This window comes from Sminthopsis crassicaudata, chromosome 3 (assembly GCF_048593235.1).
Source record: "Sminthopsis crassicaudata isolate SCR6 chromosome 3, ASM4859323v1, whole genome shotgun sequence".
Lineage (NCBI taxonomy): Eukaryota > Metazoa > Chordata > Mammalia > Dasyuromorphia > Dasyuridae > Sminthopsis > Sminthopsis crassicaudata.
In genome coordinates, this window is record NC_133619.1 from 517,972,519 (window position 1) to 517,995,758 (window position 23,240).

Below are 23,240 nucleotides of genomic sequence, written 5' to 3' on the forward strand. Positions count from 1 at the left end.
AACCTGTGAAATCTGAAACAAATTGTAAATCACTATGTAAATGTGAGTTATTAATAATAGGTGCTCAAATATTTATTGAAAATTAATTATTATATTAACCTTCACTTCTTGAATACTTACATCAAACTCAAAATGTTGTCAAATAGAAACTTTATTTTTAATTGACATAATTAATCTAGGTTGTTTGTTATAATAGATTTTGCTAGGTTTCACTTGAATTACTCAGTTTTTATCACAGCCTGGCACATAGGAAAGAATACATACTGACTGACTGACTAATCCATAGTCTGAAAGATGGAAAATACCTTAAAAATCATCTAGTATTAGTTCAAGCTCATTTTATTTGCAAAGAAATTGAAAAGAGTTTGTAACAGAGGCAGTCTATGAACCCAGATTTAGACTTTAGGTCCAAGGCTTTTTTTTCTTCTCGGTAATACCACCTATCTGTCTGTCAATAATATGAGTATTATTAGGCATCAGATAAACTTTACTTTTATTTTAATTGGCCAAAGAGAAATTGAATACATACATATACAAACAATTTGATGTAGAAATATCCAACAGAAAAAAAGAATTGTGATGTGAACTGGGATGGGATATTCAGAGGAAAGGTAATACCAAAGAAACGTAAATGTTATGATTCCATAGTAAATGCTTTCATGATTTAATATGATTTCATACTAAAGACCAATTTGTCTAGGTTTATATATATATACCAAAAGGCCAAGTAAGTGAATTCAGAAAGGTGTTTTTTTTTTGGGTATAAACTTGACTTTGAGTTTCCAAATAAAGTAGTGTGATGATTTCATTTTCCTCCCTCCTCCCTCCCTTCTTTCCTTCCTTCCTTCCTTTTTTACTTCCTTCCTCCCTCCCTCCCTCCTTCCCTTCCTTCCTTCCTTTTTTCTTTCCTTCCCTCCTTTCCTTCCCTCCCTCCTTTCTTCATTCATTTCTCTCTCTCTCTCTCTCTCTCTCTCTCTCTCTCTCTCTCTCTCTCTCTCTCTCTCTCTCTCTCCTATCTCTCTCTTTTTTGGGTATTATAGTCCTTAAAGTACCACTCTGGGCCCAGATCTGTTAGGGAATTACAAATTAAAATTTAGTAGTAGCTTAAGTTTCTGCATGAGTTCAGCATTAGAATAACCAGATATGCAGCTGCACAATTAGCAAGGAAGCTTTCTCAGTTTCTTATGTGAGCATATTTATTTCTGAGCATTAAATTCACTAATGATACATGAAAGCAACCATCAGAAGCCTGCTGTTGAAAGCCTAGCTTGTTTCTTTGCCCAGAGAACCACCTGTAAGCAAATATAGTGAAGGCAGCCATTTAGCTAAAGGAAAATTAATTTACAGTGAAAAACTGTAATGTCTAAGAGTGCATAGAGATCTCTTGTGGATAATATTGTTGAGTCTTTATTGATTAGACTTCATTGTGACTTAATTAATTCTAATGCTACATAAGCATTTTATTACTGGGAAGGCAAGACATAGCCTTATATAATGCTTCTGGAGAATGCACAATGTAGAATGTACTACTGCCAGAAAGCCTCCACTTAAGAGAAAAACAACTCAGCTTTGATTTGCCCATTCACTAGAAACCACAGCATTCTTCATGGCTAAAATCACTTTCTTTAGAGAGAACTGGGAAAAATCTAGTTGTCACCCCTTTCATCTATTTAGGAAATGGAGACCACCACTTTAAAATAGAATCCTAAAATAGAAAAAGGACATTCGATGTCCACTACTCAGAGTTTTCACACCGGTTCTTTTTTTGACTTTTATTCTTTAGGTCCTACACTTAGGAGAAGAGTCATAGGCCATAAATATTGCCCAATGAAACCTGTTAGGACAAAAGAATTACAAGGAAAGCAGGCCACAGAGCTACTCCTGGGAGTGTAGCCTCAAAAGTCAGCCCTTACCTGTTAGGGTTTTTTTTAGTGAAATGTCTCATTGAAGAGTTGATAAGAATTGACAAAGATAATAAGGGAAAGGAGAAGGGAAGTGGAGAAAATCCTATATCATTGATTCTGTCTTTTAACTCACTGCCATTCTCAGCTCAGAAAAGGTAGAGACTGTTTTAGGAAACAATTAGGAAAAAGATGTCTTTTCCCAGATATTATTGTATTCTTTTCCATAGCAGGAAGGTAGAACTGGGTAGGAAGTTTTATATACCTAATTGAACTCTCTGGATTGAATCTTTAACCTAGATTTTACTCTACTACTGCAACTTGAATTGAACTAAGGGAAAAAATCTTCAAATAAGAACATGAAGCTGTTTGCTTTCATTATCAGGAAGGAGTAGAGTGATCAGTCTTTTAAAATGACTATGTTCTAATATGGCAGGTATCTTTCCATAGGAAACTATAGGACTATAGGAATTCTAGCCTTCTCGGCTTAAGAATTCTCACTGTGCTAGGAGATCACACAGTGGAATTCATTGAAAACACAGAAATTTAAAAGGAACAAGTTTCATTTTTCAAATAAATAAAATTTCAAATAAAAAGAAATGTACCTTTCAGTGACTTGCATACTAAAATATTGGTGACTGCGTGTGTGTAAAATGGTGAGTTTTTACATTTTAGGGTTTTGTGTTTGTGTTTAGTTTATTCAGTGCCAGTACCCACTTGCATCCAAGTTCTTCTTTAATGTTGCCTATCTTCTCCAAATACAAAAACCACTTTCAAAGAAGCAGGTTTCTTTCCCCTCTAAATAACAAAAAGAATGCCCTGATACTGCTACAGTCAAAAATATTCCATAATTGTCTTTTGGTAAAGCAGTCATTGCTGAAAGAATTAAAAAGTAAATCACAAGGAAACAGGGATGTAGTCTTTGACCAACATAGTTAAGTATTATATGGAAAGAAATTTGGTCAGAGGGTAGGAAGTGTCACCTTTCTCAGTATCTATAGAGAGGTGGGATGAGAGAGCCAGGAATGGACTTCAGTGGAATGCTTAGAACGCAATCAATAAAATAAGTTACTAACATCAGCCATCTGTTAAAGTCAAACCTCTCCCATGTGGTCACTATTCTGACATCTAAACAAAGTAAACATGTGTTCTTAATTCAGAGACATGAGTGCATATAAATAATGTACTCACATTTCACTTGCCAACATACTGGTACATTTTAAGATTAAATAAAGGTCAAATTCCTTTACACAAATTATAAGGTCCTATCCCAATTTTTCTGTTGCAATGAAATTTTGTTGTATATTACTTCAAATAATGAATCAGCTTTTGACTTGGACGGTTTTTAATGTAATTGTCAAATCTGAAATATTTTTATTACCTAAATTTTTGAATGATAAAAATGTTCAGGTCTCAGTGGCTTCCATTGTTCCAAGTGTTAGCTAATAAAACTAAAGAATCCAGGCAATCACTCAAGCTTTTGGTACAAAATTTGACTTGTAAATAATCTTTCTTTTATTTTACCTGGACACCTACAAAAATCAAACATGACTATACTATGACACATAAACTCCATACTAGGACCTTTTTCCATCCTGAATTCATCGTCCACAATTTGTTTTACTTGTCTCTCTTATTTGTCAAACATATCATGTTGTCTTATTTTTTTTCCATTGGCAGGACCTAGGCTTTAAACCAGGGGTTCTCAAACTACAGCCAGCGGGCCATATGCAGCCTGCTGAGGACGTTTATGTGGCCCACGGTTATGGCAAATGGGCTGAGGGGTGGAAACAGAGTGTGAGGTTTTGTTTTTACTATGGTCTCCAACAGTCTGAGGGACAATGAACTGGCCCCCTATTTAAAAAGTTTAAGGACCACTGCTTTAGACTAAGTGAATTGCGATTAGAGGTGTAGTCAGTTATTGAATACCCTTGTTCTCATCATTTAAAATTTTAATGCTATTTAGACTTATTTTTTGTTTTATAAACAATAATCCATTTTCCATAGGAACAGCTGTTCTAGAGATTTATTAGCCACTTTATTTCTGTTTCCTTCTGGTTTTCTTCAGACGAGAGCCCTCTTTGAAGTCTGAATTACTTTGAAGAGAACACATTGCTAAGAAGTTTATTAAAAAATATAAATGCAAAAGTCTTGAGCTGAGTTCTCTGGAATCATTTTTTTAAAAATAAATCTGGTAGTTACTGAGAACGGCTCTTAAAAAGCTCGTCCTCACCCCTCTTCCAAGTAAGAAGTTTGAATTTGCTGGGTAATTACCTCTTACTTGCCTCCCCTTTCATTCCTCCTGACAAACAGATGCCTGGTGCTTCCCTCAACCCTGAGTAGTTTCATGTGGCCTAAAAGAATCTATGACTCTATTTCTTCCAAGGCCACTCCCTCTGCCCACAAGGCTAGAAATAGCTTCTGTGCCAGGTCCCATTAGTTGGCAGCACATAAGAGAGCTGAGGGACAGTTGGCCTCTCACTCCATCATAGGAGTAGGCTTTGGGAACCTTGTGGTTGGATTTCCCAAATTTCCCCTACCCCTTTTTCCTTTTTTTTTTTTTTTCAGGAGGAAAACCTGCTGTTTCCAGTCTTTCATTACTTCCTTCATTACTTTTTCAATAATCAGACTACATAAGCCAATCTTGTCTTTTCCCCATGTGTCTCTTTCCCCAGCTAACTTGCCAGCCCAGCAGAATCCTGCTTGTTTTCTTAGGGTGACTTTTAGCTTGGAGCAAGGCTTTTTACCTCATCCCACAGCTGTCTGTGACCATCAGCTTACCCAGTCCACATTTTTGTTCTGTGGGCTCTTGAAACCAGAAGAGACCTTTCCAGTCACAGAGCCCAGCACCCTTATTTTACCAATGCAGAAACTGAACACCAGAAAGTTTAGTTGATTTGCCTGATGTCACACTGCTAGTTAGTGTCAAAGAATGGGGCATCTGTGGATCTTCCCGTTGGGAAACATGCATCCCCAATTCCAAATCTGGTCTGCATGACCGTTATATAATGACTTCATCCCTTTGTTAGGACTCTACTTGGGGAGAGCATATAAAGGAGTTTGGTGTTCTTAGGAAGGAATTACAATGCATACACTAGGTACAGCCCTGTAAGAAGAAAGCACAGGCAACTGAAGCAAACGGAGAGAGACTTTACAGGCAGAGAGCACAGGAGCAAAGTCTCTCAACTGAGTTCCTAGCATCCAGTGAGTGCTTAATAAAGGCTTGCTGAATTAATGGAATTGAATCTGTACCTGCTGCCCCTAAAAGGGTAGTTCTCTTTTACAAGCACCAAGATGGATTTTGCATTACTTTTGCCAGAATCTTTTTTCTCATCTTGTTTCTCTTCCTTTTGTCTTTCTCCAAATCTGTTTCCTGTGAAGGGAATGGCATTGGAGGGGGTGTTTTTTGGAGAGATGTTTTTCGTTGCCAAAGGTTGTTTCAGTTCACCACATGATAACTGTCATACTGTGACCACATGCAGACATTTTATCAGATGGCAGTGTTGCTCACAGATTCCTTCGGTGAGGCTCCAGAATAACAGTCTAGTCAATGAATTCTTACTCCTATAGGGAACAGCAAGGTTATCTGGTCCAGTCTTGTGCCTTTAAGAAACCTTCTAAGATAGGTGATTGTAGGGTTTATCTTTAGTCAGAGAGAATCCCTTGCTAACCTCTTCTAATTTGTAAATTTAGGAATTGAACCTTAAGGTTCAATTAAGAAGTTATTTAACCTTACTGTCCACCTAATATAGGACTATCCTCTGTATCATCCATGATAATCATTTAGTCTCTGCTTGAGCATTTTCATTTAATAATTTATGAGATTCCATTATTAGATTCACTTATCAGAAAGTTTCTTCATACTGAGAAAAAAAAATCTTTTTTCCTATAAATTCTGCTCATTTGTCCCAGTTCTACCCTTAGATACATTTTCTACTTGTATATGATAGCGCTTCAAATATTTGAAGATAGCTATATCATGACTTTCCTTGCTCCCTTTTCTTTTTTGAGGCTAAACATTACCAGATCTTCTGGATGTTGCTCATGTGATAGGGTTTTAGGTTTACCCTCCGGAAGCTATTAGAGCAATTATCTCTCTTGCTTGTAGAAATCAGCCTTTTTTTTTGGGGGGGGGGGATTGTGTTTTTGTTTTTTTAATCAGCATATTTTACATTATAGTCCTAATTGGCTTTGAACGTTACATGGTGTAGCAGATGGATAGAGTCACCCTGGAATTAGGAAAACCAGGGTTCAGGATCTGCTTCTGATATATACTAGCTATATGTTAGGAAGGTACTTAATCTCTCAGTACTAGATCTTGCTGATCTGCATTAATGCAGAGTGCTCCCCATACCATTAAAATCTGGGTTTTGAAAAGGTTTTTTTCCCCACTCCCACCTTCCTTTCTCCAGAGTTCTCCTTTTCCAGGCTAAATCAGTCCTTTGAAACTCAAAAAGAAACAGCTATCAGGATTATGGATGTCTCCAAGCCCTTATCAATTTAGCCTTCCTTCCACTTTCCACTTCTTATCACAGGAACTTTCCAATTTTAAGACACTGCACCCAAGACAACTCTCTCCTCAGTCATACAGATACTTGTCAAAACATGGAGGCTGGTTGCAGACCGAACATCTTCTTGTTAGCAGTCTGCTGGTATATTGGATTTCATTGGAGCCATGGTGATTTTCTCTACAGAGACGGCTTGGCGTCTCACTTGGAACAGATGAAAGCAGCGTTGTTAAGGGGCACTGCTGCTCTGGCCCTCACTCAGAGAGTTGGTTCCTGAGAAGGAGCCCAGATCTTTTCATTTTTATTCATTGTCAAGGCTCTGCCCTGCCCTCAGGGAGGAAGCTAGTGTGGGGGCCTTTTCTTAGCATCTGGAAAAGTTGGTGTTTTGTTCTCTTTGATCCAAGACTTATTTCTTTTCGCCTATTTGGATTACATATCTTTGAGGTTGATTTTGTTCTTAGAAGAATTTCCATTTTTAGCTATAATTTATTCTCTTTTTAAATCTTTTAACCATGTTTCAGATGAGAAAAGTGCATTCAAATATAAATCAAGTTCATATGCTGTTAAATACTCAGAAATATAAATTGATAATGATAGTTTACTTTTTGATCGTGAGATCTTTCTAACTCTTACTGTATTTAATTTTCTTATCACTTATGAAAAATGTAAAATTCCTATTGATCATTTATACACTCATATACTGAAATTCCTTATAGAGCCCCTGAAATTGAATATGTCACAAACTATAAATTAAGAGAGCAAGGGTGTTTATTTTTTCAGTGAATATTGCTTGGGAAATTTCACTTCCAGCCACAGTTCTGTATTTGGTCATTCTGTTAAAATAGTCTTCTCTAGAACTAGTGTGGTTTAGCCCTAAGGTGCTAAATTCTGGGCTGAAGTTGAAAGAAAATAGAGGAGTGCCATCTAGAGGTTTAGAATATCCATTAGCTACTTCAGCACCCATGGCTTTCTGAATGAAATACAGTATCTTCCCCCCAAATAATAGCAGACCAAGAATATGCCTGTCAATGGCATTTCTCATCCATATATAGAGAAGCTATAATTGTGGGGTTTAGATTGGCTGGCCCAGAAATATAATATAAGTGGGAATAAAAGCTTAATGCTGCAAGAAAAGTCAATTACTCTACTCTGTAGGAATGTAGGACTACAGCCATAGTGACCAAAACTATATTTTAAATCACAGAGCAAGGGCAAGTTTCAAATGCCTGGTGTGCAATCAGTGCAATAAAGTTTTGTGGGTTTTTTAAAAAATGTTTTTATTATTCAAGGTTAGAGTAAATTAGAAATTAGAGGTAATATCAGCTTCCATTCTTTTGAAGATAATTGTAAACAGTGTTCATAATATATTATGAAAAGTGATTATACTGCATAGATGATTTCAGTTTAAAAATAAAAAACAATCAACAGTCACCAGATTCCTGTTATATGCCTAGCAGGATGCTAAGTGGGGGGGGGTACAAAGATAAAAATAAAACAGCCCGTTCTCTGTGAGGAAGCAGCACACATATTTAATGTGTATGTATACATTAAGAAAGTATAAAATAAGTAGAAGATCAATATGGGCTTAACACTTATCATAAGTAATAAGAAAATTAAATACAGTAGGAGATAGAAAGATGTCACCATCAAAAAGTGAATGATCATTATCAATTTATATTTCCTGAGTATTAAAGTATAAAATCTGAGGAGATTGGAAAAGACCTCATAAAGGAGGGGGTACTTGAGCTGAGCTTTGAAGTACAGCTAAAGATTCTGAGGGGTGGAGTTCCCAAGGGCCAGGCTGTGCTGGGAAGGAGCAGAATGTCATGAGTGAGGGTGAGCCAGGAGGCTAGGCTGGTGTGGACATAGAGTTGTAGTGAGGAGGCTGCTGGGTAAAAGGCTCTGAGAAGTCAAAGTAGCCGGAAGGCTGAACAGAGTTTATCTTTGGTCCTAGATCAGTCAGTCCGTTAGTGCTGGCGCCGGCCTAGGGAATACTAGCAATAGGATAACAGGAAGCGACCCCTGCTTGCTGTGAGTCCATCTTCTTAGGGAAGAGGCAGCAAGTATGCACAAAGACTGTCACAAATTAATGGATTGAAATGTGTACAAAACAGGGAGGGTGGGAGGGGGCTAGAAGTGAGGGAATGAGGAAGGGCTTTGTATAGAAGCTTCTGTGAGACGCCTACTTCGTACCAGGTTAATGTTGTCTCATTTGATGGGGGATGGAGGGCCTCCGAGGAGCACCGGAGTGGGGATGACGCTCATTGAGGCTGGAGAGACAAGGTGGGGGCAGGTTGTGGGGGTTGGCTAAGTGGAGACATGAAGAAGCCACAGAAGTTAGCTGGACAAGGGGGTCAGATGGTCAGGTCTGCACTTAAGGAAAATTACTTTGACCTCCTGGTGTAGGATAAAGCATAAAGAGAGTGGATGCAGAGAGCCAGTCAGAAGGCTGTTGTGTAGTCCAGGTGAAAGGTGGCCATGTGAGCCGAGGGGAGAGGTTTGAAGGGAATGTCGTGGCCAGTGTACATATAATAAGCCCATGGGTTGTGTTTCAGATAAACTAGAGGGCAGACTTCCTTTAAATTCATTCACTCAGTGCTTTATGTGCTTGTGTGTGCATGTGTATGAGTGAGTGAGTGGACTATGTGAGAGAGTTCTAGTTGGTTCATCAGGTGGAAGACTAGGTCTGGAGTCAAGAAGACCTGAGTTTATATGCTCAATAAGTTATCAAACTGTGCAAACCCTTTGACCCAGCAGTGTTACTACTGGGCTTATATCCCAAAGAGATCTTAAAGAAGGGAAAGGGACCTGTATGTGCAAGAATGTTTGTGGCAGCCCTCTTTGTAGTGGCTAGAAACTGTAAACTGAATAGATGCCCATCAATTGGAGAATGGCTGAATAAGTTATGGTATATGAATATTATGGAATATTATTGTTCTGTAAGAAATGACCAGCAGGAAGATTTCAGAAAGGCCTGGAGAGACTCACATGAACTGATGCTGAGTGAAATGAGCAGGACCAGGAGATCATTACGTACTTCAACAACAATACTATATGATGATCAATGCTGATGGATATAGTCCTCTCCAACAAGGAGATGAACCAAATCAGTTCCAATAGAGCAGTAATGAACTGAACCAGCTACACCCAGCGAAAGAACTCTGGGAGACGACTATGAACCACTACATAGAATTCCCAATCCCTCCATTTTTTTCTGCCTGCATTTTTGGATTTCCTTCACAGGCTAATTGTACATCATTTCAAAGTCTGATTCTTTTTTACAGCATAATAACTGTTTAGACATATATACATATATTGTATTTAACTTATACTTTAACATATTTAACATGTGTTGGTCAACCTGCCATCTGGGGGAGGGAGTGGGAGGAAGGAAGGGAGAAATTGGAACAAAAGATTTGGCAATTGTCAATGCTGAAAAATTACCCATGCATACGTCTTGTAAATGAAAAGCTATAATTAAAAGAAGAAGAAGACCTGAGTTCAGATGTAGCTTCACTTACCAACTCTTTGAGCCTGGACAAATCACTTAATCTCTGTTTGCCTCAGTTTCCTCATCTATGAAGAGGGATGATAATAGCATCTACTTGCCCAAGGTTATTATGAAGATCAATGGAGATAATAATTGTAAAGTTCTTAGCACAATGTCTGGAGATCAGCAAGTACTTTATAACTATTAGCTTTTGTTATTATTTTTACTTCTCAGACCATGTTCATGTGTTTTCTCATTTTACAGTAATAGAAAATGGACAAATGAATTGTATTAAATGAAATTTATTTAATCATAATCTTGTGAGCATGGTTATATAGTATCTGCATATTAAAGAAGAAGAAATTAAGGTCCATAGAGGTTGTGACTGAGAAAGTGAGTAGTAGAGGTAGAATTAGAACTCAAATTCTTAAGCCAGTTTTCTGTTGCTGCTATCTATAATAAAGTGTCCCAAAGAGTCAAAGTGTCTGTTTACTTCTACCTGTATATTCCATAGCACAGAATAATATACACAGAGTTTCTTAAATACGTTCATGTGGTTATTCACTAGAATACTTAAAAGTCTTCATGAGTTTTGGGAAAGTATCCTATAGCTTAGGAATTAATAAACTGCCTTTCTGGGTGCATATTTGCTCCATAGTGTGCCATCACAAATCTTTTAATTCCCTTAGTTTAAGATGAACATACCCTGAAAAACTCAAATTCCTCAGCCAGAAATTTGATATTGTTCAAAACAATATATGTATGAGAAAAGGGTTGAATATTGAGAAAAATGTTAAGAGACCAGAGATCTGTAGAGACATTCAACCTTACACTGAATTGAATGGGACCAGAGAAAGCCTTTTTGTAGCTAGTAGCTTTAAACCTCCCTGGATGGACTTTTAATGAAAAAATTAATAAATAACCAAATTGACTAATCTGAATTTCACCCCTTTGGTTGAGTGAGCAATGAAATAAATGGCAAAAGCCCAGGAGTAAGTTAAAAACCAAAGGATCTTGGCAATTTTATAAATTGAAATTGGCTATAGTTCCCCAATTCTTTAGAGTTTCTCTCCACCCCAGCCCCCGACGCAAGAATAAGTAGCCTGATATTTCTGTCTTGCAGAATGTGAGCACTTGATCCGACATATGCTGGTATTGGACCCAAGTAAGCGTCTTTCAATGGAGCAGATCTGCAAACATAAATGGATGAAGTTGGGTGAAGCTGATCCCAACTTTGAAAGGGTGAGCTTTGCAACATCTGCCTAGGGGTGGCTGCAGTTTCCTGGCTGTTTTTGTAATCAGGCCATGACCTGAAAAGGTAGGAAGTGGAATTAAGTTATTGTGTAACATTAAGAGAGCAAAGTAGAACTGCCTAGATGGGATATTAATGAATATTAAAACAGCAAGGCAGCTAAGTTCAGATTAGGATTTCAATCCTACATCACATTCCCTGGCACTTCACAGTAAATCCAGCCCCTTGATTGAGCTCACTAAGTCCTTCCCCCGTTCTTTCCATCATTTCAGTAAAAAAGATTTATACATGAATATTCTATTTGGATCCCCCTCCTAAATAAATGAATGAATTAATAAGGCACAGAACAAAATGTCAACAACAGAAAACCTTTATTTACAGGGGTGTCTCATTGCAACATTATCCCTAAGCTAGCTATTCCAGACTAGCAAAGTTTGTTATCAATGGTATGAAGGGCACTCTGTTTTGAGAACCTATCTCAATACTATAGTTTGTAATTTACCTTGCAGTTAATAACTGAATGCCAGCATCTGAAGGTAGAAAGACAAATGGAGCCTCTGAATGAAGATGTTTTGTTGGCCATGGTGGAAATGGGACTGGACAAGGAGCGAACACTACAGGTAACTTTATAGGGAATGGAAAATAGAGGAAGGTATGATATAGTTTATGTCCCTTTCTCTTTTTTCTGCCTACAGGCATTATTGCTACTAAAAGAGTTTAGACAATGATGTATTATTTTATCAGGCCTTTCCCTGTTCTTTTGGCAGTCATTAAGGACAGATGCCTATGATCACTACAGTGCAATCTATAGCCTACTATGTGATCGGCTTAAGAGACACAAGAACCTGCGTATTGGAGGACCTCCTAGTGTACCTCGGACCATGACCTTCCCTGCACCAGCCACTATTCAGGTGAGCAGCAAGCTTAGTGTACTTGGTCTAGAATAGTCAACAGCTGTTCTGCCTAAAAACCAGGCCTGAGTCACAGGAGCCACAGTTAGACCTTTTCTCCCCACCCTTGTCCCACTCTCTCCTTTCTTCCACTCCTACCTCCCAAGCCTTAGGTCAGTGGTCCTCAAACTTTTTAAATAGGGGCCAGTTCACTGTCCCTCAGACTATTGGAGGACCAGACTATAGTAAAAACAAAAACTCACACTCTGTCTCCTCCCCACAGCCCATTTGCCATAACCCAGCGGGCCATATAAACATCCTCAGCGGGCACATCTGGCTCTCAGCCTTAGGGTATATCTTCCTTTTCAGAGGTCAGGAGGATATCTGGTGTTATTTTGGTGGAGGAAGATTAAAGGCTGAGCAGCCAACATGATATTAAGTTACAGGATGCTGTTTTCAATATGATTAGGAGGGATTCTCCTCCTAATGATAATTTTGTTTCAGTAGTTTTTAGATTTTGAGTAGCAACAGGGTTAAACATTGTAATGAAAGCTCTAAGAAAAATAAGTTCTTTTCCTCTCCTGATTATGGTGTGTGTGCACACACTTGTTTATGTATATGCACTCAAATGTATGTCCCCTGTTTTCTAGACGGAGCAAGCAGGTACCACTGTAAGCATCAATGTTCCCCAGGTGCAGCTTATCAATCCGGAAAACCAAATTGTGGAGGCAAGTATCTATCCCTGACAGTCTAGAGCAGAAACCCTCCTCATCTTCCCCTCTCCCTACCCCCAATTTTTTTTTTAAATTATGAACTTGACCAACATGGGCTTTACACATGTGGATTGTATATTGAAACCTTGAATAATTGTTGCTCCTAATCATTCAAAGTACATATTAAATTTAGCACAATAGTACCAATACTACTACCCCCTTTTTGAACTTCCTTCTGTGCTCTTCTGAATATTTTTAAAGTATTCCATTTATGCTCTTGTCTTATTTTCTTTTTTCACATCCCCCTCATCCCATAACTCCCTCCAGAAGCAAGAGCCCTCTCTTTTACTACAGAAGTATTCTTAAGGGGGCAGCTAGGTGGCGCAGTGGATAGAGCACCAGCCTTGAATTCAGGAGGACCCGAGTTCAAATCTGGTCTCAGACATTTAACAATTCCTAGCTGTGTGACCCTGGGCAAGTCACTTAACCCCAGCCTCAGAGAAAAAAGAAAAAAAAAAAAAAAGAGAGAGAGAGAGACAGAGAGAGAGAGAAAAAAAAGGAAAAAAAAGAAGTATTCTTAAGCAAAACAAATTCACATTGATTGTATCTAAAAAGGGATATCTCATTTTGTTCATTTCATCCATCTGCATTCTTCCAGGAGGTGGGAAGCTTGATTCCATCATCAGTCTTCTGGTGTCATTTTTGATTACTACATTTTTTTAATCATAGGATCAAGACTTAGAGCTCAGGAACCTAATATAACCCACTTGTTTAAAAATGGGCAAAAAGAAATTATGTGACCTGCCAAGGGTCAGAACTTTTCAAGTGTCTGAGGCATAATTTGAACTCAGATCTTCCTGGCTCTGGGTCTAAAGCACTATATTCTTCCTTTTGAGTTAAATTTTTCAAAGATTTTTTGCTTCAAGATATTGCAGTTAGTGTCAATGGATAAATTATTCTCCTATGTAGATAACTCCCAATTGTATATAGGTAGATCTATAGATATAAATATTTATTTCTCTAGATATATAGATGGGTACCTATTGATGTCTTTCTATATATCTGAGTGTTGTCTACATATAGATGATTGTTAAAGTCATGAGATATGATGAAAATACCAAAAGTATAAAAGAGAGAAGAAAAGGGGGTCCAGGATAAACCTTAGGGAACACCCAATGTTTGAAAATATGATAATGAGTTTGTAGAGTCAGTTGACAAGAAGCAATCAGACCAAAAGAAAATTAAAAGGATATAGTGTGAAGAAAAACTCAAGAGAGGTGAGGATGATCAATGCCAATGATAAATGTCAATAGTATTGTCTTTTTTATTATGGAAATATCATGATCCATTCATTTTTCTTCAATTATTTGAGTTTTCATTTATTTCTTTAAGGAATATCGTTTAATTTTATTCCACTCCCTTGACTCTGATTCATTTGTTGAACACAATGAGAAAACATTATGAAACCATATTGACCAAATCCATTACAAATATATGTTACATAGTTTAACTTAGACCCTCATAATAGTAAGGAGATCTTTTTGTACCTTTCTAATTAATTCATCATCATCTTCATCACAGTGATGTTTTCAAACATTCTCAAGCTTCGCATGGTATCTCTTGCCCCTACCTTCTCAACTAGGGACCTCACTACAGATGTCACTGAAAAAATTGTGATCATTTGCTGAGGGTTCCCTCTTCTTCCCTTCTACTCATCTTTCATCACTTTAATATCTTTTTCCACCATCTTGTGCTTCCCCTAGCTCACTTGAAGAGGTATTTATTCTCCTAACCATGACAAACCTCTCTCTATATGTATTCTTGATTCCAGCCTGTCTTCACCATCAGATTGCTACTTCTGCATCCCACTGTCTCCAATTGTTAATATTTCCCTATATACCAGTCTTTCTGCTGCCTTCAAACATGCCATTGTTTCTCCCATCCTTTAAAATAAATAAATAAAACTTTCAATTCATGCAACTATCTTATTTAGCTACTATATTGTAGTTTTTGTTTTCTCCTCTTGACTAAACTCCTTGAGAAAGCTGTCTATACTAGATTGCTCAACTCTGTCTCTCTGTCTCTGACTGCCTCTCTCTGTCTCTGTCTCTATCTCTCTCTCCAACTCTATGTCTTTGTCTCTCTGTGTGTGTGTGTGTCTGTCTGTCTCTCTCAGCCTCCAGGTTAGGAACTTTTCATTCATTCATTCATAAATAACCTGCCAGGGCAATTCCCAAGTATGACTCACAAATTAGAATAGGGTTCAACATAAGTGATGTTAATTTACGATTTTCTAATCATCATGGAGCCCTCAGAGAATCATTTCTATTTGAATTTGACACCATTGCTTTAAGTCACAAATGTAATATACTTTTCTCAGTCCTCATTCTTCTTGAATTATCAGCTATCTCGCTACTATTGCCCTTGCCTCTGGGATACTTCTATAGGTTTTCATGGCATTGCCCTCTTTCTGATTCTCCTCTTAGCTATCTGACCATCCTTTCCCAGGTTCCTTCCCTGAATCTTCATTTAGCTCACATGACTGCTATTTGTGTACTGTAGTACTCTGTCCTGTCCCTTTTTACTCCTTTATATCAGACATTCTTAACCTAGAGTCCTTAAACTTGGACGGAAAAATCACATCTTTATTTTCACTTACCTTTAATTAAAATTTGGTATTTCTTTCAACCATTTAAAAATATGGTTCTAAGAAAAGGTTCCTAGGCTTTACCAGACTTCCAGAAGCATCCATGATACTAAACTAAACATAAATAAAACTTAACAAATTCTGCTCTGTTCTATATCATTTAGTGATCTTGTCAACTTATGTGGGTTTAATGACCATTTCTTAACATGATTCCAAGAGCAATAAAAGAGATCTTATTGGAACCTTGCCCTAGTCTCTCCTGAACTGGAGTCACCTTTTGGACATCTTTGACAGGCTATTTCATAGATTCTCAAAAACACCTTCAGGACAGAACTCTTCTACTTCAGAGCTTCCAAACTCTCTTCTTATGAGGGCACCACTTGTCCTCAGCTTCTTCCTCATCCTGGTCCCCATACCTGGCTTGCTGCTGTGACTTGTCATTGCAGTGCAGTTGTCCCTGTCTCCCCACTCACAGGGACATAGATGCTGTCACCTCTCCCCTGCTCTATTGCTGCAGCCTGTTGGTTGGTTTCTTCCCTCCTCCAATCCATCCTCTATGCCATAGTATCTTGTCCTCATCGTCCTATCTGGTAGACTCCAGTGGCCACCTGTTATCCTAAGGATCAAAGAGATCTCCTCTCTGGTTTTTTAAAAACTTTTACCACTTGGCCTCTTCCTGTGTTTTTAATCTCCTTGTGCTTCTCTCCTTCATATGTAGTCTAGAGTCCTGCTACTCTGGCCTGCTTGAAGTGTCTTCCATTTCCTGCCTCTGCCTTTTTACTAGTTCTTCCCATGCCTAGAATACTCTCCATCCTCACCCTTGCCTCCTTCAGGATTCAATTCAGGCTTTTCCCAGTTGCTCCTCCTCCCAGCCTGTCTTGACTCTACTACTACTGTATCTTGTATGTCAGTGTTTATATCTTCAGCACCCAGCACAGTGTTGGGCACATAGTAAATACTCAATAGCTGGCTATATTTGTATAATTATTGTGCATATCTTTGTAAGAAAAGGTATATATACCAGTCTTTTCATCCTTCAATTTGATTATCTTTCCTGCTTCAGACGGATGGGACAATGAATTTGGACAGTGATGAAGGTGAGGAGCCTTCTCCTGAAGCCCTGGTCCGATACCTTTCAATGAGGAGGCACACAGTGGGTGTAGCTGACCCTCGGTGAGTATTTGAGTAGTCGCTCTCTATAAGACCAGCACAATGAATTTCTTCTTACATTGTGGTTTTTCAGTGAACATTCTTCTCTAGGAGGCACAAAAACCAGGTTTAATCTAAGTTGGGACTTTATAGCAATTTACTCATCAAACATTAAACTCAACCTTGTTAAGTATTGGTGGCTAATTATTGCCATATTCCATTGCCATTTTACACATTAACTTGGAAAGATTACATATTATCTTGCCCTGATATATGTCAATACATGTCAAATGGAGAGAACATACCTCATTCCATACATATTGCCATTTTAGGCCAACCTTCCTATAACCTTGCCATTAAATGCTACAAGCCCCTTTCCTTGATTACCTACACACACACACACACACACACACACACACACACACACACACACACACACACACACACATATACAGAGAGAGAGAGAGAGAAAAGATTCATCAAGATTTCTTTTTCTTCCCCTCCCTCATACTCTCACAACAAAGTTCAAGTGAATTTGACGCCTTTCATGATAACTATTAAGGTGTTTCTCAGATTCAAAATGTATAATATATTATATTATATTATATGTATATAATATATGAGCCAGCCCAGAGTGATGCATACATCTAAGGTATAGTCCTAACCCTGGAGATCAACATTCCCTGTTCCTCCCCTGTAGCCTGAGGATCCTGAGCTATATGATTAGTCCTTTTTCTTCCTAGCACAGAGGTTATATTAGTAAAGCAGGATTATCTTTTAAAATTTCAACTCTCTTTCTACAAATAGATTTTCCAAAAAAAGTGACCTTTACATGCTACCATGTTGCCTATTGTGTTTTAGTCCCGTGTGATTGACCATTCATTCTGCAGACATATTCTGGTTCTACAGACTATGTCAGCTGCAAAGAGGTGGAGCCCTATGTCATTCTCAGAGATGGAAAGATTTCTTATTTTAAAGTTGTAAAAGCTTCTATTGTGGCACGACGGCCCCAAAAATGCAGTGCTTCTTTTCCCTAGCATTGCTGATGAGCATAATTACATTCTTTGCTTGATGTATCAGTCCCAAATATAGGGTAGCCATTATTTCAAGTGAATAACCTGCATTCTCCTGAAAATTTTTTATTCCCCTCTGAGACTTTAGAAACCAACATGATGCTGGGTGCTGCCATGATTTTTTTTCTTGGGTAAGGAAGACTGGTTTTTGCCTTTGTCTGAGAATTAGCACTAATATCAATCTCCCCTTGGGTTTCTCCATTGCTATAGAAAGAACTGACAGAAGCCACAGGAACAGAGCCGAAGTTAGCCTCCTTCTCATTTAGAGATTATGATAGGTGATATTTAGATAGAATCTTAATGTTCTCAAAGTGCTTTACATCTCTTTCAGCATTTGTTCCTCACAACAACACTATGAAATAGGTACTATAAATGTCACTTTTACAGTTGAATATACTGAGACTCAGGTTAGATGATTAGTCTGTGATCAAAGAAATAGGATCAAAGGTGAGTTTAAAACCAAGACTTCCTAATTCTGGGTATACCTTTTTTTCCACTATCCCATGCTACCTCTACTAGAAAATGCTCTAAATAAGAGCCAGACTGAATTTCTTTTTTTTTTCTTTTTTCTTTTTTTCTTTATTTTATTTACTGTCAGCACGGAAGTCACAGAAGATCTACAGAAGCTTCTTCCAGGCTTTCCTCGAGTCAGCCCCCAGGCTCCATTCCCCCAGGTGGCTCATAACATGAATTTCGTGCATAACCTACTCCCTATGCAAAATCTGCAACCAACCGGGCAGTTAGAGTACAAGGTATGTGGACAAGGGAAAAGGAATGTCTATAGCATCCTTTGAGACTCCTCTAGATTCTTGGACCTTATCATCACTGGGACTTAAGTGGTTTCCCATTGGGTAAGGAGGATTTTCTTTTCCAACTTGGGTTGGGAGGGCTTATTTGTAAGGAATATGAGGAAGGATTGTAATTCCCTTTAAACTATGATCAAAAGAGCCTTTAGTTTCATAAGGTTAAAGTAAGATGGTTCCCTCCTCTACTTTTCCCCTATCCTATCAAACACCTCTTCCATTATGTCCCTGGCAGGAGCAGTCACTGCTGCAGCCTCCCACTCTACAGCTGCTGAATGGAATGGGCCCCCTTGGCCGGCGGGCATCAGATGGAGGAGCCAACATCCAGCTGCATGCCCAACAACTGTTAAAGCGTCCAAGGGGCCCCTCCCCTCTTGTCACCATGACACCAGTGAGTAGTAGCACAGACCCACTTGGATCACTGACTTTTCTTGGGGTCTTTCATACAAAGGTAGTGTTCCAAAAATATCCCAATCAGGTTTTGGTGTTCTTTTTCCTAGGCTTAAGGTAAAGGTCTTTCCCATTTTCCTAAGAGGAATGGGATTTCTTCCATGATTCTTTATCCTCTTTCTCTTTTAACCTAATAATTTCTCCTTGGTTGTTGCTCAACTTTTTCTTAAAGTGGATCCTGCCTGGAAGAGACCCATTTTCTTTCTGTGGGCTATAACTGGTTTCTGATGTACTAGATCTTCATCCACTATATCCCTACCTCTGCCTCTTTTCATTACAGGCAGCAGCAGCAATAAACAGCAGGTCAGCTCTCAGCCCTTGGCTGGGGATCAGCTTTTCAGTAAAAGCTAATTGAATCTGGTATTCCTTCTAGTTGTTTTTTAAATTGATTTCTGAAAATTTTTCCTAACAAAGCATTTTCTCCTTTTTCAATAACACTTCATCCTGTGTTAGAATTTACAATCATGTGATTTCTTGGTTCCTCCCTAATTCTCTTGTCCCCTCAATTCCTTTGTTTTTAGCATTTTCTCCTTCAAATTATTTTTCTTCCTTGAACTCGAGTTATGTTTAACCATTTTCCTGGTATGTAATCTCACTCAGGAAATATCTAACTGGTGACTGTCTACAAAGCATTATGTTAAGTGCTGTAGTTATTATAAGCCTCAGTATTGTCCTTCAGGAGCTTAGAAACAAGGTAGGGAGATAAAAAGAACACAAATGAAACTTTGAAGATACACTGTGAAACTATAGATGATTATTTGTCCAAGTGAGGTGGACGTAAGAAGTCCAAGTGGATTTTTAAAGTTTCAAAAGAGGGAAAGATGAATGGTGATGAAAATGGTTAATGAAGACTTCATGAAAGAGAGATATCTAGGGATGGTCTAAATGAATGAAATGTGCATCAATAAATCTGGATATGTTTTAACTCGATTGTTCAGTTTCTTTTTTTGTTTCCACTTTTCTTAAAGTATGGTTTAGTGCAGAGAATAAGGAGTCTTGAATTGAGATTGAGCCTCTAACTGCTTACTAGTTGAATGTGATAGACAAGTGATCTCAAATCTCTGAACTTCAGTTTCTTTACCTGTAAAATGGGACTAAAAATACTTGAACTACTTATCTCACTAGGTTGTTGTGAGGAAAGTACTTTGTGACTTGTAAAGTGTTTGACAATTGTGAGCTGCCATATTATTCTGTGCTTGTTGTTGATTATCCTTGTGTCCTATGAGTCTCCCTTACTGAGTTCCAGTCTGAAATAATGATTTGGGTATTTCCTTTAAGAGGAACTTAAGGAAGTAAGCATTAAAAGGGTGCAGGGGAAAGGAGACTCCAAAGTCCCCCCAAAAGGACTAGAAATTTAATAGAAGAACTACCCAATGAGTCAGATTTGGGAAGCAAGAAAAATTGCCAGTAGGCTCTCCTGTGCTCATCATTGCTGTTTCTCTTCAGGCAGTGCCAGCCGTTACTCCTGTGGACGAGGAAAGCTCCGATGGGGAGCCAGATCAGGAAGCTGTACAGAGGTAATGTGACATCTGGCGGAGCTTGCAGAACAGCCTCTCCTGGCAGTCAGCAAAGGCCGTGGCACGGTGCAGCTTTCGACACTGATGGGGCTTCTGGGTGTGCAAGATGGCATGCTCCTCCTTACCCCAAAAGCAACAGAAGACTACCCAGGAAATGAAGTTCCTTCTCTGACAGCAATCACCCCTAAACACTTTACCTGTGCAGCCCCTCTTCCTCTTTTCTTCCATCTTCCCAGGGCACCACCTCAGTGATGTTCATAAGGCATAAAAAAACAAACAAACAAAAAAAAAAAACCTGACACATCCCAATAACTTGTGTGTTTGCTGATAGAAATTGGAGAAGTTGGATTAAGTGAACCCTGATCAGTGCCCCCTGGCATTGGGAGAGCATACCCCTTGTGATATTTACACTGAGCTCTTTCTGGCCCTTTATACCTGAAAGATACACACATACCTTAAAAAAATCTGAAAGAGATATAGACCATTGTTGTTTGCAAGCCTGGATTAGATGCTTTATCACAGAAAGCTTATCATGGCCATCATATACGCTATATTCTATTTGGTTTTATTTTGATGCCCATAGCGCTCTATATGCCAACTATTGAAGTTGCTTTTCCCTCCTAAGGAATGGGACATGGTTAGAGCTCTGCCTTTTTTTTTTTTCTGGAAACACTAGCAATGTTCAAGATCGTGTATTTTTCTTTAAGGGAAATTGGAGTAAAATGATTTTCTTAAGCTCTTAGAGGTAAAGCTTGGGTGCTTTTATCAAATTGGATATTAAACTATTAATGGCTTATTCCTTTTGGCACATTACCACACTATTAATTATCCTCCTATCTGTTAACTGACTGCTTTCTAGTTTAAAAAGACAAAGTAGCTAAAAATAAAAAAAGGCTAGTGTCCCTTTCCATCCTCCTATTGTCTGTGTTTGAGTATTACAGTGCTAAGGCCAGATTGTCCTGGGTCTGAAGTTGGGAAGGAAACATGGGGCGAACACAGAGTGAGGTACAAAAATCACTGGAGATCTCTGCTATTCAAGGAGGGAATACTTGTAATATTCTTTTTTTTTCTGGGAATGTTGCAAACAATTACCACCATACAGACATACAGATAGGTTGTATTAACTGGATTTTAGAAGAGTAATTAAGGGACTTGCTACCTTCCTTCCTTAAATCCCCTTCATCATTTGTTCTTTCATTCCTTCCTTAGACTTCATTTTCAGCTCCCTTACTTTCTTTCCTCTTTGGTCATGCTTTTACAGGAAAACATGCCTGTCAGTTTTTCAATTAAAAACTCCAACCCTCAAATTCACAATAGAGCTGGAGAAAACCTTTAACTTGCTGCAAGAATTTAACTTCTTTATATTTTCATCTTAACAATAGCCCTTTAAAAGACCTTGAGAGAAAACTTAATGAGGTTGGGGGCTTCCCTACCTTTTGAGAATCTTTAATTTTTAATCTTCTTTTTAAAAATTGGGCAGTGCTAAGAACACGACCATGTCTTTATTTCCTTCTTATCAAGAAAATAGCTGTTTCTTGAGCTAACATCACTTTCTTCTTTAGAGATCCAGTAGCAAATACAGGATTTAAATGTGAAATAACATCTCTTTTAACTTCTTATGTAAAGATCTTTATCATCAGCTTACTTTCTTTGACTTAGTGAAATATAACTGAGTTTTCTATGAATAAAGGCCCCAAGCCTTACTGATCAGATGGAATTGTGTTGGGTCTTTCTCAGCACGTCCTCTATGCTCAGAACTGGAAACCATATCCAAGAAGTACCTATTCTTTCTTAAATGCTTCTACTCACCAAGTCTTTTGAAAGTTGGAGGGAAAACAAAAATTTAAGTTAAAAATCAAAGAAGCATCTCTTTATAGGGCAGAGTAATGGAGACAGACAGATTCTCTTGTCTTGCAACTAGTCTTGCTCACTATATTTCTTCAGTTGCTTCTGTTGTATGGTCACTTAGCTATTGAGCCAATTTTGGTTTGGCCAGCTATGCATTCTGCTTTCATTTAGTTCAGGGATCTATGCCACGGAGCCCTTATTTGAGCAGTAAAGAGCACATTTTTTCCTTGTGCCTGCTTTGGAATAACTTCTAATGCTTCTTGCTGGAGAATATTCCTATCTCTCTTTTTCATTATAAAATATGCTCCTGCTTGTTGCAGATACTTGGCAAATAGGTCCAAAAGGCATACACTGGCCATGACCAATCCAACAGCTGAGATCCCTTCGGACCTGCAGCGACAGCTAGGACAGCAGCCTTTCCGTGCCCGGGTCTGGCCGCCTCACCTGGTACCTGATCAGCATCGGTGAGTAAGCCACATGAGCTGTGGGAGACCCTTGAGGCTCAGCTGACAGACACCATCCAACTGAGTTTGAAACAGATGGTGTCAAACAGCAGAGCTCCAAATAGAAGCCACCTGCCATCCTGAACTTAAATGGGATCAGTTCCCTTTGAATAGTGAAAAGGGCAAAGTTTTCCAGCTGGCCCTTGAACTGTGTGAGCTTCACTTTTCCCAAGTACTTTGCACAGCTCCTTATTGTCTTCAGCTGATTCCCAACCTTCTAGTTATTGATTCAGAGATGAGATTAAACCTAAGACCTGCCAGTCGGAGAAGCAACCAGAAAAATCTGCCTGTTGCGGGAAGTTTGATGGCAATATCAGCAGACCTGACTTTTAATGATCAATCTCCTGCAGAAAAATAAGCATTCAATGTCATCTTTCAGTATTACACTGTGCTTCAGGATATGGAAGAAAACTAACTTCTCTGGAAAACAGAACTACGACACCTTGCTTTTTGTTACATATTTGCAAAATCATCACTTCAATATTATAGAAGGAAA

General features: G+C 38.5%; 1 protein-coding gene across 6 annotated transcripts in view; it reads left to right on the top strand.

Annotated features, from left to right (window-relative positions):
* SIK3 (SIK family kinase 3) overlaps nucleotides 1-23,240 on the top strand; it is a 273,189-nt gene that overhangs the window by 227,160 nt on the left and 22,789 nt on the right. For 4 of the 6 annotated variants that reach the window (XM_074304179.1, XM_074304181.1, XM_074304182.1 and 1 more), the window contains exons 7-15: nucleotides 11,023-11,141; nucleotides 11,661-11,771; nucleotides 11,919-12,062; nucleotides 12,692-12,769; nucleotides 16,465-16,574; nucleotides 18,222-18,375; nucleotides 18,662-18,817; nucleotides 20,323-20,393; nucleotides 22,562-22,705. In XM_074304179.1, the coding sequence (XP_074160280.1) occupies nucleotides 11,023-11,141; nucleotides 11,661-11,771; nucleotides 11,919-12,062; nucleotides 12,692-12,769; nucleotides 16,465-16,574; nucleotides 18,222-18,375; nucleotides 18,662-18,817; nucleotides 20,323-20,393; nucleotides 22,562-22,705 (1,087 nt within the window). The remainder of the gene's footprint in view (nucleotides 1-11,022; nucleotides 11,142-11,660; nucleotides 11,772-11,918; nucleotides 12,063-12,691; nucleotides 12,770-16,464; nucleotides 16,575-18,221; nucleotides 18,376-18,661; nucleotides 18,818-20,322; nucleotides 20,394-22,561; nucleotides 22,706-23,240) is intronic. The other 2 variants (XM_074304180.1, XM_074304183.1) reach the window with 1 other exon arrangement.